This window comes from Emydura macquarii, unplaced genomic scaffold (genome assembly GCF_026122565.2).
Source record: "Emydura macquarii macquarii isolate MOO-44397 ecotype Brisbane River unplaced genomic scaffold, CSIRO-AGI_Emac_v2 contig_2636, whole genome shotgun sequence".
Classification (NCBI taxonomy): domain Eukaryota; kingdom Metazoa; phylum Chordata; order Testudines; family Chelidae; genus Emydura; species Emydura macquarii.
The window spans coordinates 37,112,025-37,132,238 of NW_027132773.1; the positions used below are offsets into that span (position 1 = coordinate 37,112,025).

Genomic DNA, 20,214 nt, shown 5'->3' on the forward strand with positions numbered 1-20,214 from the left:
AGTTATCTAAAGCAAAACTGGAAAGTTTTAAATCACTATCGTATGCATTTCAACGCCAATGTAGTACTAATGCAATTCCCTTTATAAAATTGAGTTGAACCTAGAGGAATTGGGAACAGTGCATAAAAATAAATGAATCCCTAAATTCTCATGTGATGTTCCTTGGCTCTAGAAATGAGTCTGAACCACAAAGTTCAGAGCTGTATCTGAGCACCCCCCAAAATGAGGTGTATTCAGAAACAGAGCTTTGGTTTGGCCCATTATTGAGGAGTTAACAGCTCCACAGTTAAGGTTATATTTTGAAATGGGCTTAATGTTAGGCATAATTTCCTGGTTTTTCTCTACTATGGTGTCCTTTCTGTGTGAAATCTCACTGTGTTCATTTTCATTGCCTTTGAATTTCCTACATAGTTTTTATTTAATTTTTAATTGGTCTCTGCATTAAATTCATCAGGATTTCTAGCTAGTCCTCATTGACTGATATATTTAATATAATGTTGAGTATCCACACACAAAGTGGCAGATATGTGATACTTGAGTAAATCTGGTACAATGTGTCGTGATTGGAGAAAACATCTCAAATTGAAGTTATTTTTTTCCCCATCATTCTTCATCATAAAGCTGCTCAGCCAGCAGGGGTGGGCACATAAAATCTTCAAAGAAATTTATGAGCAGTTGCCTTCTTTCAAAATGGCCACCATGTCCCACTATTCTTGGTGAGACTGAGCCCATAGCCTGCCCTCAGTTAGGATGATCATCTTCCTAGGATATCTGTCAGGAATGGGGACTTGCAGCTGTGCCTACCCAGTCTCTGGGCAGCCTCTGAGCCACAACAGGGCTGACTGATTTGACCACAGCACCTTCAGGGAACTACTACCCTAAATGTCCACAATTAATAGTGTTGGGAGCAGGTGATGTAGTACAACTCTGTGATTTTTTTTTTTTTTTTTTTTTTTTTTGTGACTCTAGTGATTTATTTGAGGTGGGATTTTTTGCCTGTCTCATGAAAACACGATGAAAGGTACCAACTCATGAATTTTCCCTTATTCAAAATGGCCACCAGCTCTATTACTGTCAATGGGAGCTGAAACAAGCAAGATGGCTGCCATTTTTCTACAGTCTTTCTGAAAACAGTGGAAGGTGGCAGCCAACTTTGTTAAGGGCAGCCTCACTTTCACATGCAATTAGATTGAAGTGATGCCCACAGGCAAAATAGCTGCCACTGTATGGTTTAGGAGGCTGGACAAGACATGGGGACTATGAAAAGAAGCAGACACACGATCCCTTATATGAATGATTAAATTGATATCAAAGTTCTTTAATATGTGTATCTAACCCATCAACCCAAAAAGTAATATAGGCTCTATGAATAAGTGTAAATCCTGATGTATTAATTAGGTCAGTGCTTCTCAAACTATTTACTTTTCAACCCTTCTTTTATCAAAGAAGATGAAGTAGGAGGAAAGTCAAAACAGTAATAGGGAATGGATGGCAGTTCGCCTCTTTTAGGGGAGAGGAAAGGGGAAGTGGAGTGTCCATTTGAGCAACCAGGGAGAGGTATGCATTAAAGGTTGCCTTTTCCACCTGAAATTATCACATAACCATTTGCAGAGGAGTAGAAAGGGATGTTAAAAAGTCAAAAGACACACTGAAAAACTTGATTCGTTGCTTTTTTTAATTATCAGAATTTTGGGGGTCTGACTCATGATTTTTGACCTTTGAAAGCTGGCAATGCTGAGTGAAAGTGGAGTGCAGGAGAGCAGATGAAGGGATAGGGTGGTTCTGGGAGGCCGGCATCCCTAGGGAGGCAGAATTAAGGTTGCAACATGTGATCTGTGGCATATGGGAGTTGTGGTAATGGTAAAGTGTGTGCCTATGGGAGAATGTGTAGAGAGTAAGTACTGTTAAACTGCCTAACATCTAATTTCTGTGGTTTGGTGAGTGTGGCAATCTTAACTCTCTTTCACTACAAGGTGTTTTTGTATATTAATAGAGATTAGGAGTCAGTTGGGGAGTTTGGATACAGGCATTTTCAAAACAAAGCTCTTGCGATTTCACACATTCCATATGGGAGATTCTGGGGTTCTGATCCAGGCCCCTCTCTACTTGGCTCAGCTCTGGGTTTACTTAAGGCCACAGTATGTAAGATTCCACTCCCTCATCCACCCTCTGCAACCTCCCCACCTCTTGGTTCAAGGGTGCTTGGGAGAGCAGGGGCCTTTGCCACCAAACAGGGGGGCAGACGGGCTGAGAATGGACAGACCTGTGGCTGCATGCCCTCTTGTAAAACACCAGCTAGAAGAACTGACATGGTGCAGGGTGAGGGAAGCAATATGCATCTGGTAAAGTGCTGGCACAAATTACCTCCCTCTGAGAGAAATTATGGGGACAGAGAAAGAATTGTAACTCTGAATCACAATTCTTCCTCAGGTGTCTCAGCTATGGACCATGATCAAAGCCTCCATCCCACACTTAACATTTCTTTGCAACTTTGTGAGTTTGAAACCCAAGAAAACATTGGATGAGGGTGAGTGAGACATACTAGAGGTGTCTAGAACAGCTTGAGTTTTTGCCACAATCACTGGGTATCATATTTGGATGACCCAAGTGATGGAGAAATATCCTTTCTGTCTGATTAAGAGCTAGTTTTCTGCTGTCTCTTTTTGATCTTCACACACACAGATTAATTTGTATTCTGTCATTAGAGAAACACACAGATTTAGGAATCTGCCAAAGCAGTGTATAGCTACGAATCAAAAACCATTCTCTGAGAAATGCATGAAGTAATGTTAATATCCCAAGCAAAGGTTAAGTTCCGCTTCCTCCTTATCAATCTAGCTGCCAAAGTCTATAACTTCTCAATCATATGCTCTATACACGGGGCTCTGTGACAGTATCCATGTGTCAGGCTCCATAGCTCATGCAGGGCCCATCTGTTTTCTCAGGCTTATAGGGAGAAAGGGAGTATGGAGGATATGGGGTATAGAGTATGTGGCAGAGTGGGGTATTTTTAATTATTTGATTATGGCTTGATTTTTTTTCGACAAGCAGCTAGGCTGTTTGAAATGCTTTCTTGTACTGGCTGTGATCTTAGATGATGGCAGGGTATCTAGACCTTTTGGTAGACGCCTTTTTTTGTCGTCGCAGAAAGCGAAATAAAAAATAAACATTATAGGTTCATATATGGGGTCCAATCCCACAAGACACTAAGATCCCCATCTCCCATTGATTTCATTGTAAATAGAAGATGCTTAGCATCACCCAGGATTGGACCCACGGTAATTCTTGTGTTCTTTTGGGTGCACATCCCCTTAGTTGTTTTAATTGTCCCACACACACACACCCATGCACCAGCCACAGAATTAAGTTGAAGATTCAGGATTTCAGTGAACTTACTGTAGTAGTGATGGTAGTAGTTGGCTTTGGGATAACTTTGATGCTTAATGTCACTGTCCCAGTTTCAATGGGGGCTGTAGCTCTGTTCGTACTTGTCAGCAAATTGTCATCTGTTATATAGACGCGCAGTCTGTAGTCCCAGATCGTATCCAAACCATTGTCATAGTCAAATCCAGATGCAAGAATCAACTGAGAGATGTTGGAGCCAGCACTTGGTGAAAAAGTGAAATGATCATTCACATTACCTAGAAGAAGCAGCAAAAAATATCCACATAAAATGGACACACAATACAAAGTAAAAAGGCCCACTGATTTCACTTGATGAGTAACAAATTGCAGAAACAATTATACAATTATTTGGCTGCACAGAACTGCATTAAGAAACTGCTGAAAGGGATGATGTGCTCTAGTGGCCTTAACACCAGACTATTCTATGACATGGCTCCAGTTACGAGAAGTTGATTACCAGGACTACTATGTAAAACAATACCATAACTGAAGTGCTAAAGATGGGAAATAAGCACCTTTAGTGAGACATTCATCTGAAATCAGACTTTTGCAGCAGGTTTAATGCTAAGGGCTATTGCAGGAAATCCTCACAGCATCTGAATGAGTTGGTCTTAACTCTTCATGAGATTCTGTGCTACACCTCCAATAGACACAGCACATAACTCTCAGCCTGGGGTGAAGGGTTAAAGTGGCTGTAAGACAACTTTTTGTGCCCTCCCAGTCCTGGGCTGCTCTGGCTTACTGGCATAATTTAGGACTTGTCTACACTTAAAACATTACAGCAGTGCCACTGTAGCGCTTCAGTGTAGATACTAACTATGCTGATCGGAGGGATTCTCCCATCAAAGAAGATTAGGGTTGGAAGGGACCTCAGGAGGTCATCTAGTCCAACCTTCTGCTCAAAGCAGGACTAACCTCAGCTAAATCATCCCAGCCAGGGCTTTGTCAAGCTGCAGTTTAAAAACTTCTAAAGATGGAGATTCCACCACCTTCCTAGGTAACTCATTCCAGTGCTTCACCACCCTCCTAATGAAAAACGTTTTCCAAATATCAAACTTAGACCTCCCCCACTGCAACTTGAGACCATTGCTCCTTGTTCTGTCATCTACTACCATTGAGAACAGCCTAGCTCCATCCTCCCTGGAACCCCCTTTCAGATAGTTAAAGGCTGCTATCAAATCCCCTCCCATCAGCGTAGGTAAACTACTTCCCCGGGAGGTGGTAGCCAGGTCAGTGGAAGAATTCTTCCATTGACCTAGCTCTGTCTACACGGGGACTTAGGTTGGTTTAACTATGCCACTAAGGGGTGTGGATTTTTTACATCCCTGAGTGACATAGTTATGCTGATTTAATTTTCTAGTGTAGACTAGGCCTTAAACAGCATCCCTATGGCTGCACTATGGGTTTCAGCACTGCCTTGTATCTCTACATATCCACCCCTTGACATGCCTCTTTTGCTCCTAGCCTCACTCCATGCATGTCCCTTAGACCCGGGTTTGCGAGGGGGTCCTCAGAAGTCCTTATAGCTTTTTCCTCCATACCTGCACCAGGAAAATCATCCCATGGTCAGGACCAAGGCTTTTAGAGCCTCTTTATGCTACTCTGGCCTCTTTACGCTGGATAAAGGGGCTGGAGTGGAGGTAAGGTTCTCACCCTCTCTGCTTAAGACATTTGTCTGTATCACCTGTTCAATCATTACTTCATCCTCAGCTACTGCCTCAAAAGCAGAAGTCTTTCCTAAAATAAAATGACTCCCTTTTTGCGAAATCAGGCAACACCAAGTGTGTGTGTGTGTGTGTGTGTGTAAGTAAATAAATACATTAAATTAAAAATTTCTGGCTTATACTTGATTATTGGGTATAAGCACATGTTCTTACAAAGTGATTTTAAGTCTGTTATGCTGGTAGAAATCTGAAGTATGGAAACTCCATTAAGTCCACTGGGGTTACTCCAGGTTTACTCTGTTATAATGAAAATACAATTTGTCCCTGTGTATGAGAGGAGCAGCAGTCTGGCTGGCTTCATTGAAGTCAATGTGAGTTTTGCCATTAATTTAAATGGAAGCTGTAGCTAGCTAAACTTTAATTATTTCTAAAGTGTCTATCACCATGGTATTAAACCCCAACCAATATCAGGATTAGCATGTAAAATGTATTAGGCTGTTTTTCACAAAATCAAATGGACTGTCTGAATTCAGGAATTTTCCCCTATGCACCAGGCATGTGACAATGACATTCAAGAGTCAAACAAGTGCAGTACCTGAGTTAATGAAGTAACGGAAAGATCTGGGACTAGAATCGCGATCAACACACTGTATCCTGAAACCCTCAATATTGGTCCCAACAGCTAGGTCTACCGGGATTGCCAATGTATAGGAATCAGGTGAACAAACTGGTTTTTCATCATTTACTTCAAGAACATTGATGGTTACCTAAAAAGAGAGAGCCAGCTGATCAGGTGAGATTCTTCCACTATGCTGTGCTCTAGTAGCTGGTAGGATTTGTTCTTCATTCTTTTTATTGACAATCATTGAACAAGAGTGGCAGGGAAGGTCCATTAATCTAGTTTCTACTTTGGACATGTTAAAGTTCAAGAGATCATGAACTAATGTTGTGAACAGTGTTCCTTAAGGCAAATGAAGTTGTAACAGTGCACTTTTTTATGTGAGACTTTTGACTTTTTTGAATTGCCTAAAGTGTGACATAGTTAGAATGGAAAATAATACCTTAGATTTATTAGATATAGCCATTCACCCAAGGTTCTCAAAGTGCTTCACAAATGTTAATTAAGCTTTTCAACACATTTTAATAATAATTCAGGGACTGAGCCATGCATAAAGGGAACCTTCCTCATGTAGTTTAACCCTACCCCATATGAAGATGAGGGGGAGTGAGAAGGGTAAGCATTTCTGCTTCCCCCCTTGTTCCTAAGCGATTCTGGGCTGGAATGGAGAATTGGCCCTAAAATCTTGGAAATAATACAGGATATACTGGCAAAATCAAATATGTGACCAAGAGAGATGTTAACCAATATAGGAAACAGTTTATATGCACTGAAGTTTGGTGTTCTCTGAAATACATAAGGAATGAATGTAAGCTCATGTCTACACTTACGGAAGTGTGTAGAGTACAGGAACTATACATATAAGTACACAGCACAGTGAAAGGCAGGCTGCATCCACACTTGTCACTGTAGTGTGTAGCTACCTGTGGCAATGAAAGACTCCAGCAGTGGGGAAAGACTCCAGCAGCTCCTCACTGCCAGAGCCTTTTACTGCATTGAGGAAAGGCTCTGGAAGGTGAAAGGCAGCAGAGAGAGGCTCAGAGAGCTGCTGCAGCTTTTCTGCGTAGCTGCAGCCTTTCACTGTGGTGGGGAAAGGCTCCTGCAGCAGGGAGACAGCAGGACACTACATTGCTAAAAATAGCAGTGTTGACATGGGAGGTATTGCTTGAGCATGTAGACAACCATGTAGGGTATATACTCTTGAGTTCAGGAATGCAGGGCACTTTATTGCACTCACCTAAGCAGTGCCTCACTGTCTATACAACTATTTATACCCATACGAGTTGGACGTGCAGTATCTGTACTCAACATACTGCTGTAAGCGTAGACTTCCCCTTTAAGGCCTTTGTGGATACACAGAAAGCTCTCTTACTGCCCATATAAAACATCAAGAATGAATAACAGGCAGATAAAGGATAGCGTTTAAAGGAAAAACAACAAATACGAATACTTCAATTTTTTTTTTTTTTTTAAATGCAAGGACTCTCAGCTTCCTTCCCCTGTATCCTCCCTCTGTGTGAAATCGAGCCCTGTGTAGAGGGCTAGCCCACAGCCTTAATATCATTTCAGTAGGAGTTGAGTTGTGCGTAGGCTTTGGGCTGACCCCAGACATGGGTAAATTTTGCCTCCAGTGGGGGAGCCATTTGCAGAAGTGGTGTCGTTTTACTCACGGATGCTGTAGTAGGGTTCTCTGTGTCAGAAGCTTGCACTGTGAGAATGAACCTCTGCATTGTTTCATAGTCTAATGGAGCTATAATCTTCAGATTTCCTTCATTTGGGTCAATCCAAAATATATTTGTGTACTCAGGGGTGCTTCCTCCAGCTACAATGGAGTATGTGATTCCAGTAAATGGTACATCCTTGTCTGTTGCACTCACTTCTCCAATGCTGGATCCAGCTGAAAAGAAGAGGAGCCATGTTATCTTAACATTTTTTTTTAAAGTACATATAAAATGAAATACAAAGGCTATCAGGCTCCTCTGAAGTGAGTTTCTTACATCAAAATCTGCCTATATCATTTGAACTAACTCTAATTGAGGACTGTCTACACCAGGAGTTATTCCAGAATAATCATTTCAGATTAGCTCCTGGTATGGATGTTTTTATTCCAGAATAATAGTCCCTTTTTCCAAATTATCTTAATCCACTTCCAAAGGTACTCTTATTCTGGAATAAGAGTGTCCACACCAGGGTTAATCAGGAATAGATGCTATGCTTTAAATTCACACCCTACCTTAATCTAAATTAACTTCTCAGTATAAATAAAACAAACAAACAAAGGGATGAGGGTTTGTTTTTTTTAAAAAAAGAAATTAAACAAAACGAAGAAGGAGGGGGAAGAAATCTAAAAGTTTTATATTTTGGTGGTCAGTTTCCCCATATATATGATTTTCCATGTGTGATGCTAGAGTAACTTCTGTGCAGCAGTTAATTTCACCATAAATGCATAAAGATGCCCTGTGAATGTATATCTAAATAACCAACTTCTTATGAATTAGGGGCTAAATGCCCAAAGTGAAGCAAGAAGGGGAGATTGGGGAGCTGTTGTCCCTGAGACCCTCAGCATTTAATTTGTTTCTCTTCCTGGCTCTCCAGGCCTGCTTCAGATTTCTGGCTCCTAGTTGGTGTGACAGCCAGCATGCTTTCGGCTGGCTCTACCCCATCCCCAGAATCCCATTATAGCCCAAACAAGCACTTTCAAACCACACAAAGCTCCTAGAGTTTCAGAAGCAGCCTCAACATGCCCGACTCTGATAGAGAAGCTCCAGAACACAGGCCATGATTTGGTAGGTGTTGCAGGCCCAGTCATATCTTGCAATTTTGCTGTAGGCCTGCCATATTTTTTTCAAGTGATGCTTCTGTGCATTGTCTTTTGTCTGCCTACAGTCGTAGCCATCTTGAGCTGATATGACTCCTTGTACTAGGGTATACAAACCACACCCTGGCTAGGAAGGGGTTAATGAGAGCCTGTGAGCTCAGTCAGCCCCACCCTTTTAAACCTATAAAAGCTGTCAAGCCTAAAGGGAGAAGTCAAAGAGGAAAAGCCTAGCTCAGCAGTGGCTAACCAGGATGAGGAGTGGATCTCTTGTGGGCCTATCCAGAGACTGCTAGAGGCCAGAGCCTCCCAGAGGTAAATAGAGACCTTTCAATTTGCTTTGTTCCCTGTAACTAATCTGAGTCATGAAATAGAGCAGGCCTGCCTTGAATGGACTAGCACAAGAGGTCCACACCTCCTTCTGGTCAGCCACTACTGAGCTGGACTTTTTCCTCTTTTAACTCCTTCTTCCAGACTCACCACCTCTCACAGGTGTAACAGCACAGGGCTGACTGAGCCCATAAACTCTCATTAACTCCTTCCCGGCCTGGAACAGCTGTCAGGAGGGGGGACACTTGCTGGACCAGGCTCAGCTATGAGGGGGCACACAGTTAGCCAATGGGTCATGCGTGTCTCAACGCTGTTAGGAAAAATGTCAGATTTCACAATCCCCATATGTGGGTCATTTTTTAAAATGAACTGTGATGGTGGGGGGAAGGAACGACTATAGTGTTTGGTGGAAGGGTGGATTTTAATAAAAATATATAGCTTATGTCTGGGTGTGAGTTTTCACCTTTCTGTTTTTGCTTCCTCTTATAAAAGCTTGTTTTTATTAAAATGTTATAGAAAAGTTCCATAGCCAAGGAAAATTGGCTCAGGAAACTATTTTGTATGAACTAGAAAAAATTTGGCCTTTTAAAACCCAATGAAAATGCCTGCAAAAGGCTGTAACTTCCATCTTTTACCCCCTCCCTCCAAAAATCCCCCGAATTCCTGATGAAACTCTGTCACATGCAATTACTGTAAACTCAAAGTAAAAAGATTTTAAAAGCCAGAGTTAAATGCAGGTGGCCCTAAGGAATATTGTAAGCACACAGGTGGCAGGCACTCTGCCCATAGGAGGGAAACACTGCTAGCACTGCAGAGAAGCTGCTTGGGAACAACTGCAGAACAAAAGGGCTTGTCACAGCGGAGAAGATGGAAGTCCTGTCGAGCAAGGAGAAGTGGGAAAGGCAGTTGAGGTCTCTGAGAGGCTGAGGCAGCCCATGTAAAAGGTGTGCTAAAAATTCTCAAAAAACTCACGCTTGAAAGTTTTTGCAAAATTGTTTAACCCAAACAATTTTTGCTATAGCAAAAGCAGGTTCCTCACAACAAAGGTATCTTTCCCCACCCCAAGTGAGTACAGGTCTAATTTTGTTTCCTTGTATATACTACTCTGCTAGGTGGGAGTGGATGGTCTTGTGCCTAAAGTATTGCCCTGAAACTCACCCACTACAACAGATGCTTCAAGGGGTCCTCAGACAGCAGCTTTATGGCTGTCATTCACAGCGCCTATGATAGCAGAATCCTCCCTCAGCTGATTTAAGGCCTTTTAGACCCGTTTAGACTGCTCAGGCCCTTTTACATCGTGTAAAGTGGCCAGAATGGGGGGTAAGGATCTTGCCCAAGAGTTGTGTATTCAGTTGATGGTTCTACCACAGAATTGCTATGTAACCTTTGGTAAGTCCCTTAACCTTTCTGCCCCATCTGTAAAAGGGGACAGAATAATACTTCCTTTCTCCCACCCTTTGCCTGTTCTGTCTATTTAGATAGTGCCTCAGATCAGGGCCCTACTGCACAATCATAATACAAATTAATATATTTTTGCTCCAAGAAGATTATTTTACAATGTAACAATATTACTTCTATAGGGTAGCCTTTACTTACTGTACCTCGAATAATTTCTGAAACATTGAATACATATGATGAGCTAGTGAAGACTGGGAAGAACTCATTCACCGGAATTATTCTGATGTAAATGTAGATATTATCTGGAAACATAATGGAAAATTAACTAATGGTTAAGAGTGGCTATGAAAAATTCTGTTGAACATAAACATATTTGAATAACATTTCTTTTTCTATGCAATTACAGCATAGGAAAAATCTCAAAGAAGAATAAAAGGGATACTTGCTAGGATAATAAGGCTTGGCAATATCTTGCACCACAGCTGTCAAAGTATATTCCTCAACTATGAGATTATCTTGGTTTTCAAAATCCAGATTCCCAATCAACTAGAATAAAAAAGAAAACTGTATTTATACCTCATTATATAAAGTCACAGTACACACCATTGAAATGATGATTTCCAGTGTTCTGTAAATGTGCTGGCTAAGTACATGTACCACTACCCTCTTGGAGTTATCTAAGTAATTAATAAATTACAGGATTGAATTCACTCTCTGGTGTCTGGCTGTAATTCCTAACTCCATTAAAGCCAGGAAGGTTCATTCTCCTTTAGCTGAAGTTGTAGGGGGGCCTGTGTTATGTGTCACAGAAGGTCTTGACCTTTTATCTTTGAGTTCAAAGTGTGTGTAACAAGCTGGCTAAGTGTAACATGTCTCTTATATCATGATTGATCCATAAAGAGGATAAGAGCCTACTACTACTACTACCAACTAACAATTTTGATCCTTTAGAGCATGTTGTATAGGCCTGTGCTGAAGGTCTCAGGTTCAGTCACTGATGATAATCCCTGGGTAGAGTTGTTACAAAGCAGTGGCCCAAATAGGGAATTAAACCGTCTCTTACATTGTGCCATCCTTTGTAGCAGCCTCATTGGGGTTGTCAACACTAAAGCTCAAGTTGCTACCATTTGAGCTAAAGTAGTAACTCCTTTATCTGGTAGCAGTAGTAGGCTCTTATCCTCCATGGAATAGCCAATGGAGGGAACATGTTTGACACATTTAGCAAGCATGTTATATTATAAAACCAGTGTGAGCAAAAAAGAGAGAAATTCCAATGCTGTCATGAAAATGTTTTTTAGCCTTGTAGATGAGGAAGTTAAGTGTGATGTACATCACTATCCATCATGCCTCTGCAACATTCTCCTTTTTTAAGTGGTGTATCTAGGTGCTTCCTGGATTGTGTATCTGCACAGTTTTTATCCACAAAACAACCAGAATTACACATGCCAACCAATTGGCTAGAGTTCTTGCAACTGCAGATCTGATAGCTGAATATCAGCGCATGAAATAAACAAATGCAAATCCCAATGTGCATTTGTATGAACTGGCTACCTTGAATGGCTCTACAATTCTTATCATTGGGGTCAGGAGGTGATTGAGAGTTTGGGGCTTCTGTGGTATGTCAATCTTTCTTCTGAATAGCCACAATCTCATGCAGTATGTTACAAACACTTCTGTGAATTGGGATTAGTCTGTCACTGTTTAAATTGCTGAGACCTGCCCCTGCTGCTACTGTTATGCCTCCATATCTGTGTTAAACAATGAATGTCAGTATAGTGCTGTGAAACTCATTCCTATGTGCTTCCACACTCCTTAGAAATAAGATTTCAAAGTCTAGGGCTTTTGTTTGTTTTCTCCAGTTTTAACTATTCTTTCAGATTTTAGAAGAAAGAGCAATTGTGCATCATGATCTCTAGAACCCATAGAGAACATTCTCACCAAAAAAAAAAAAATAATCATGCACTCATTTCATCAATAATTTCAAGAGAATTCACCCTAGAATAATGTGAATCACAGTTAGAATTTTTCCTGAAGGGATAATGACTTTAGAGTATTAGAAGAGCCCTTAAAGTGGCAGTTTCTTAAATCTAATTAAATGAAACTTACTAAAATAAAACAATTAACTAACCATAACTCTTCCAGAGCCAGATGGCCCCAATGTAAATTTATTACTTCCAAGTCCAGACAATCCAGTGAAGTTAAATTCATTATTTCGTGGTTCAACGTCTATATCCCGGCAGTGATCTCTCAGGTCAAGAAGTGTGCCACTGGTGGCTGTTTCATATATCTCAAGTCTGTTCAAAAGAAACATGTTTTCCATCAGGCCTCTTTACAACATTCCTCTTAACAGCTTTTGAGGTGTACTGCATATTGACTTTCACATACTTTTCAAATCAAAATCCCAGATTCCAACAACCCAAAACTTTAGGAGCAGAGCTGGAATCTGGTCCATAGTTTGTGGCTAATCCCTTTCTTTCTCTTTCTAATGGACTGAAGCAAAACCCTTAGGCAGAACTCAAAACCAAAAGCTTGGAACATCCTTTAACTTTGGAACCTGCATCAGGTTCAATTCAATTTGATCCACTTCTAATTTCAAAGGAGTATCCTTTTAAAAATCTGCATTTGTACTTACTGTATCTACATGCTGAGACATGCTACTTCATTTGCCCCTTACTTGATACTTGGCCTTGGTTTTATTTCTTTGAACAAAATACTTAAGAATATGCTTAATTTTATTCATGTGAGTAGTCCAATTGAAGTTGGTGTGTGGCCACAATCAATGAGATTATGTGCATGCTTAAAGTTAAGCATGTGTTTGTGTGTTTTGCTGGATCAGGGCCTATGAGGGCATAAGGTCACTTTTGAACACTAATATTAATTTTCACTCTTTTATGTGAGAACAGCTTGTGATATATTTCCAGTTAAATTACTTATATTCAGATCATGACCTATCAGCTGAATCTGTGATCCCTCAATCAAAGCAATTCTCATTCATCAGGTCAGTTTTGCAGAAGTGAAGTCATTTCCTCCATGAATAGAATAGCAGACAACCATAAAGTTGCAGAGTTAGTGCCAGAGGTTCTGTTGTGATGGGTGTGTCATCTTGACAATGCCATCCTATATTGATGAAAGGCTCTGATAGCCGTATTATAATGCAATGTCAAGAACCCGATTCACAATTATTATGTAACTTTCTGCAATTCTATTTCCCACAATATCGACTCCATCTCCCTACTTCCTTGCTGGGGTTGGATCATGACATACTGCGTTCCCTGTGGCACTGGAAGGCGGTAGCTGCAGCACTGGGCCCATCCCAGGCTGGTCTGCTGTGTGCAGAAGCAGCCGCTGGGGATGGGCCAGGCTGATTCGTCCCTCGTAGGCATGTGTAGTGGGGATGGAGTGTGGGCAGGCCCTCTAGGGACAGGGTGGGGCCACAGGAGCAGGGCCAGTGCTTCCCCTCCTCCTGCCCAGCCTCCACAGAGGCAGGCATCATGCACTGCCCATGCCTGCTCTAGTTCAAACAGGAATTATTTCAAGGAAGTACTATGGCCTCTATTGTGCAGGAGGTCAGACTAGATGATCGCATGGGTCCCTTCCGGCCATAGCATCTATAAAATAATGTCCCAAAGAGCTACAGGTTAAGGATCATGATGTTTAAAAACACAGGAGGAGGAGATTCCTCATCATGGAACTACAGGATTTTTTCCTAACTGGATGCTTCATGATGTCCTTGGAACCTAAAGTAGATTGTTCCGATCAATATAATAATTTCTTAATTTAGAGAGAGAGACTGTCCTGTCACTAAACTACTTTTGCTGCTCTGATTTTCCCATCTTACTTAATGCTATTCTGTTTTTTTCAATATGTTTTGATTAGAGAGCCATTCTCTCATTTCCTGAAGAATGAATAAATATCTAGAAGTTCAATCTAGTCAGAGGTGACTGATTTACATGAGTTTCTTCCCTATCACTCTGATTGTGGTGTTTTTAAAAACTGCGGCATAGATTTAATAAAAACAAAGTGTTTAGGGCCCAATCCTGCTCTGTTACACCAATTTAATTCAAGAGTGATACCACTGAAGTTAATTGAGTTTGATTGATGTAAAGCTGGGTGCAGAAACAGAACCAGGCCCTGAGGATCCAATTGGGTAGTCTTTGTTGAAATACAGCTTCCATTGACCCTACCTAGTTTCACACATACAAGGGTTACAGGACTGGGTCTTTTAAATGTGAATTGAGAAGATTTGACAAAAAATACATCCAGTGGGCCTTACAACTAGAGCTGTGTGAATAACTGATTTTTTTGGTTTCCTAGCAAAAAATTCGTGGGAGAAAAAAAAATTCAGTTGGTGTCAAGCTGACACTGAAAAATTTCAGCAAATCACAAATTTTAGCAAGGTTAGAGAAGGTTCCCCCATGCCAGGTGAGGGCCCTAATCACTGAACTAAAGCTAAGGGAACTGCTTCCTCCTACGGCAGTTTGGTGAATGCTGCCAAAGCCTCCTTGTGAATCCAGACCTGTGCTCCAAAATTTTTTCTTTTACTCAAACTATTTGGCAAATTTGTGAATAGTTTCAGGTCGCCCAAAGCTGCATTTTTTTTGGCAAATAAACTGTGTGAAAAATTTCTCCGAGCTCTATTGACAACAGCACAAAAATGGAACAACACAGTGGTGTATCAGCCCCATGAACTGTAAAAAGTTCCGAATCCTTCATAACACAATCCCACCTATCCCCTCCGCCCCCTCCCCCACACAAGCTCAGTATGAATGTTAGATGTCTAGTGGAAAATAGTGGGACTGATGGTAAAGTATAGTGCTTGTAATGTGCTAGTTATTGCACACTGAACATGTATAATAGAAGAGTGGTCTATTGCCTTGGAGAGTTTACAGGCCAAGAACATGAAGATAGCAGACAAAGGAAGGGAGTTGAGAAAGGAGATGGTGAAGGTTAAAATTAATAACAGCCAGAACGTTCAAAGTCAACCACTTAAAATGATTCCATTTAATAAATTAGCATGTAATGAGAGAGGTGAAAATCTGCCCCTGCTCTGGAGAGAAATGATGCTATTTTTAATTATGTGCAGTATATGGTCCTCTCAACGCTGTGGTAATCAGCAGATGAATGAGAGAAAGAGAGAGATTTTGAGTCCTATTTTCAAACCCAAACCAACACGATGTTTGAGTCCTGCATCTTTGGACATAGAGTCAGCACTTACCACTGGGCGCTGATAGTGAGTGCCCATTTGAACGCACAAATGCAGGATTTGGGTGCCTAACCGGGGTGCCCTAGATCAAATACTGGTCTCATCATATTGGTGAGACACAGTGAGAGTGGCTTAGTACCTGAAGGTGTACAAGCTACATTCTGGTGGGTTGTCATTGAGATCTTCAATAATGACTGTTATCTCTATTTCATTTGTTTGCCCAGCACTGGGACTGTCCTCCACATGAATGATCAATGAGATGTTGGGATGTAGCCGTAGGGGAGCAGCTTCTCGATCTATTTGCGTAGCCACGTAAATCACACCAGTTACTAAGAGGAAAGAAATAAGGGGTTACTCACTATTGGAAAGGAAATTACAAGCACTCATATTTAAATGTACTGTTCTCCTCAAGGACTTGATGGCTCAGGGAACTGGTGGTAGAATATAGAGCCTTCCCCAAGCCCACATCACAGCTGTTTGTTTAGTGACGTGAAATAAAATGATGCACTATCTAACCCTTTGCAGATAAGTGTCCACAGCACATAAACACCATCATGGCTGACCTCAGCAGAGAGGCCAATGACTGAACAGGCCTGGAGACAGACCAACCCTCTTGCCCCTAGCATGGGTCTTTATAAGTCAGGGGGAGGTGCATTGGCAGCGTAGTATTGGGAAGTGTGCACTGCCAATGTTCATGCTGTCCCAGTTCTGTGGCTAAAGAGAGGACTTAATTTTCTAGCGCTCTCAATGCAGCATCTTTCACCTGTTCTAGATCTATGTATAAATAAGAACCATTCTCAACTATGATGTAGTGTGTGAAGTTCTGTCTTCGCTCGTTCACTTCTTGGTTATATACCCTTTCATCTGCCACTGTTCAAACAGGATAACCTGTCAACCACGTATTACTATACCCAAAAGAGGGTGACAGAATGTGTTTTATGCACTGTCTATGTTTCATACTGTACTCAGTAGGAGCATAACACTTTAAGCCCAAAAGGCACAGGGAATCCAAAACATTTAGGATGAGGAAAGAGAGTCAGTAAGCCTGATTCTACACTCCCCTGTTCTTAGTGTAGTCATTTACAACTGCCCCAATCAGATCTAAAGTGCTACCAGATCAGAAGGGTAGCATTGACTGGCACAGCTGTAAATGACTAGAGGAGAACCCAGTGTGCATGGGCAAAGGGAATAGGGTGCAGGCATGTTTCTCTCCTGTTATAAGAGCTTGTCAAGTCTTCTGAGCTGTCTCAACGGGGGGAAGTAATGGATCTGAATTACAGGGCTTCTGTAGTTCTCATCCTTGGAGGGGATTCAACCTGTACCATGAAAGACATTAAAGTCCCTGTCCTTGGCCCCCCGATATGATCACGTTCTGTTGCTCTCATGGTTCAAAGAGTCATAAAGCTGCCCTAAGAAGGCAACTGAGGCATCCTCTTGCTTAGAGGAATCCCAGGCTGGCATAAAAGTCTACATCACTCCCTCCCAGCCCACCTCTGGCAAAGTGTGCATGTTGCAGGCAGGCCAGGAGGTGGCTGGAGTGTGCCCTGACAATTCCCAGCTGGCACAATAGCTCCTAAGAGAATTCTGCAGCCATTAGAGATTAGAGGCTACACTAATTTATGCTGGGGCAGGGAGGAAGGGAACAGCCCCAAGATCAAGTAGATTTAAGCAACTTTTGCCTTCCCCCCTTTTCATTTCCATGTTGAGCACAACTCAGCCAGCCCCAAGGACCTGACCCTCAGAATGTACTAACTTTATATAAAGTATGCTGCTTCTTCATAAAGGCAGTGACAGAAGGAAATAAGACCACCTAAAACTGGAGCAAAAGGAGTTTCCCAAACCTGGATTGTTTCTTTTCTTTGTACCAAAAGGCACAGATAGAGTGAAGGGCAAATAATATTTTTGTTTGTCTTACATGGATTTATGGAAAAATGCATATTAGGAGGATTGATGCTATAGACAAGTCTGCTTATAAAGCCTTCATCATCTGGATCCTTAGCTGTTATATTGGCAACAACAATTCCTGTGCTCTCTTCCTCTGGAATCCTGTAGACTCTCTCTTTCCTAAAGTAGACAAAGAAGTTCAACAGAAGCAAATAAATGTTCCCCTAAGCCCCGTGCTAAGTGTCAATGTTGCTTGACATCATAGAACTGAAGATGTTGGAGATAGAAGAGACCTATTAAATCATCCAATCCATCTCCCGGCAAATGGATTAGCTGTTTTCATTCCATCCACATGCAGGTTAAAAAATAAAAACAGCAGCAGCAGTATAAGGAATCTTGCTATGGAATAAACACAGTTGCCACTGCCAGGACAATGTTATTTTAAAGAGCTTGTCTCAGTGGTGCAATAAATATTTTATATGATAGGGTCTGCTTTCCCCTGACTGAGGATGCCCAGAACTCCAGGCAACATTTGATTCACTTTATTCATAAAAATTTGCCCCGGTAGTGTTGATAGGGCCAGATTTTCAGGTATAATAAGTTTCAACTCATTTAAATTCCAATTTTTAAAAAACTTGCCCTCTTTGTTACTGGAACCCACACCACCTGCCCCCACTGTGCAGCCCTAGCACTGCTACAGCACCTCTAGCCATGACATGGAATGGTTCTTCTGCTCTCCACAGGATCTCACATGGAGAGGCAGGAAGCTCCAGAGCACACTGCTTGTAGTACTGAATGCCAATACCACTGTGCAATGAGTTTGGCTACTTCCTTTTCAGATATACCTAGGCTATGTGCTGTTGCTGATCTATCTGCCACCTGTCAGTGACTTTACATAGGAAGCTTCAGGCTGTTCCTTTAGACAAAGAGACTACAATATAATTAAGAGGGAAACATTTGCTTTCTTGTCTCCTCCTTTGGTTTCCTCACTTTAAAAATTTTCATGGATTTTGAAGGACAGATTTTCAAAGTGTTGGCTGCCGATATAGGATTTTGTACACCAAAACCAGATGTGATTGCAGATATTGTGGGCATTATTAAAAAGACCTTTTGAAACTTTCACCCTAAAAGCTTTGATTAGGAGAAATTAAAGCAGGTTTGCTAACTTGTCAAGTTTTCCCCAACTCCCACCACAGCTCTAATCATGACAGAGTCATGAAGTACAAAGCCCATGCATGTGGTTCCCATTTTATTAATGTGAATCAGCAGCGATATGGGAGGACAATTAATGAAGTACCATTTAATCTTTGGAATCTCAAGCTCTACATAAACAGCTTGAGCTGTGCTTTTTGTAGTAGCAATAGAAATCCTTATTCTGAATAGGAAGAGACTGTTTCATTCAGGGATGAACCAGATACCAGTGATTCTCCATCCTATAAAAATATTGGGTTTTACATCTAAAACACTAAAGTTTTTGCTGTTATTCATTAGCTTAGGAAATATTATGGTTGAACAGGTAGCTAGATGGTTAGCATAATACCTGTTATCTTTCCAGACTCCTGGATAAAATAACAATAATGGCAGCATTTGAAGGAGAAAAAACCATCAGTCTAGAATACAAAATGGTCTTATAGTACAAATGGTGGTTCTGGAATGCAGGCTCTTCCTGTTTGTATGTGACTAGCCCAGTATGTGACTATGTTTGTATCTGACTAGCCCATGGGGCATTTACATTTAAACTCCTCCCTGCTAATTATTTCCTTCATTTGTTTCAAGTATCAAATAGGCAGGAAGAAAAAGCCACATATCTCTGTTATAATACTTTGTTCTTCTGTTTCACCGGACATCTCAGGCTTTACAGACTATGCCCAGCTCCTTGGCCCTAATTCCAGCGGTTTTCCATGGCTCAGACAGCACAAAGCAGCCAGCAGGAAGTCCCTTGACAAGGTGGTAAAACAGTGTAGCTGGCTTCTCCCTCCTTTGTATAGAGGGCAGGGCTGCACCTCACTGCACTCTGTCTGCTCTTCATGGGCATAATGGCCTGTGGCAGGACATTACAAACTAGCATGACTGAGAGCAGCCCTTGCTCTGCTCTAACTTGTGCCAGGGGCCATTTTGGCCCCTGATTGCCCCCAGGATCAGGAGATGAATAAGAGTGGCTTAGAATCTCTCTCACTGGGCTCTGTGCAAGTGAAGATTAAGCCCCTTAATTCTAATACTGCTATGAGGTAGATAAGTACTGTATCCATTTTATAGGTCAAGTGACCAAGACCACACAGGTAGTCATTAGCAGAGTTAGATCAAGAATTTGGGAGTTCTACCTACCAGGTGCCTGCTCTAATCACAATAGCCCACATTCCTTTCACTGTAAAATAACCTTGTCAGCACCAAAACTTACATCCCTTCCCATTTCTCACACTTTCAGCTATATTCCTTGTTCCTACTCTGAAAAAATTCCATTACTCTTCAAAATGTATTCCTGATTTGTATGATATGAAACCTCAATTCCCTGCTTATGACACAGTGACACAGTAAAGGGTGGGGTAATGTTTCAAAGATGACTCTAATAACTTATTAATGTAAGTGTCTAGAGAAAAAAGACCAAGATAGATCAACAGTGAAAACTTTGTATGCCCAGACACATTTTTTGCATTAATAAGCTGCGCTGTAGAAACCTGCACGCTAAATTCTATCAGAGTTTATTCAGAAAGGATGAAATTCACCTCTTCATCTAGGTCAGAACAAGGGCCTATGCGTCACTTAAACCCAGTAGGGTTGACATGGATCTTAAATAGCACATAGACCTAGATCCAAAAAGGGACTTAAGCATTATAACATTCACCACTGCAACACTGAACTTTTATGCACCTAGAAAATCACTAGGATCACTGTGACC

At 41.4% G+C, this 20,214-nt stretch overlaps 1 protein-coding gene across 1 annotated transcript in view; it reads right to left on the reverse strand.

Annotated features, from left to right (window-relative positions):
- CDHR3 (cadherin related family member 3) overlaps window positions 1-20,214 on the reverse strand; it is a 64,973-nt gene that overhangs the window by 12,069 nt on the left and 32,690 nt on the right. Inside the window, exons 7-15 of the mRNA XM_067564600.1 lie at window positions 17,350-17,498; window positions 15,574-15,763; window positions 12,360-12,525; window positions 10,678-10,777; window positions 10,435-10,533; window positions 7,359-7,585; window positions 5,665-5,836; window positions 3,397-3,641; window positions 2,878-2,883 (exon numbers count right to left, since the gene is read on the reverse strand). Coding sequence (XP_067420701.1) covers window positions 2,878-2,883; window positions 3,397-3,641; window positions 5,665-5,836; window positions 7,359-7,585; window positions 10,435-10,533; window positions 10,678-10,777; window positions 12,360-12,525; window positions 15,574-15,763; window positions 17,350-17,498 — 1,354 coding nt within the window. The remainder of the gene's footprint in view (window positions 1-2,877; window positions 2,884-3,396; window positions 3,642-5,664; window positions 5,837-7,358; window positions 7,586-10,434; window positions 10,534-10,677; window positions 10,778-12,359; window positions 12,526-15,573; window positions 15,764-17,349; window positions 17,499-20,214) is intronic.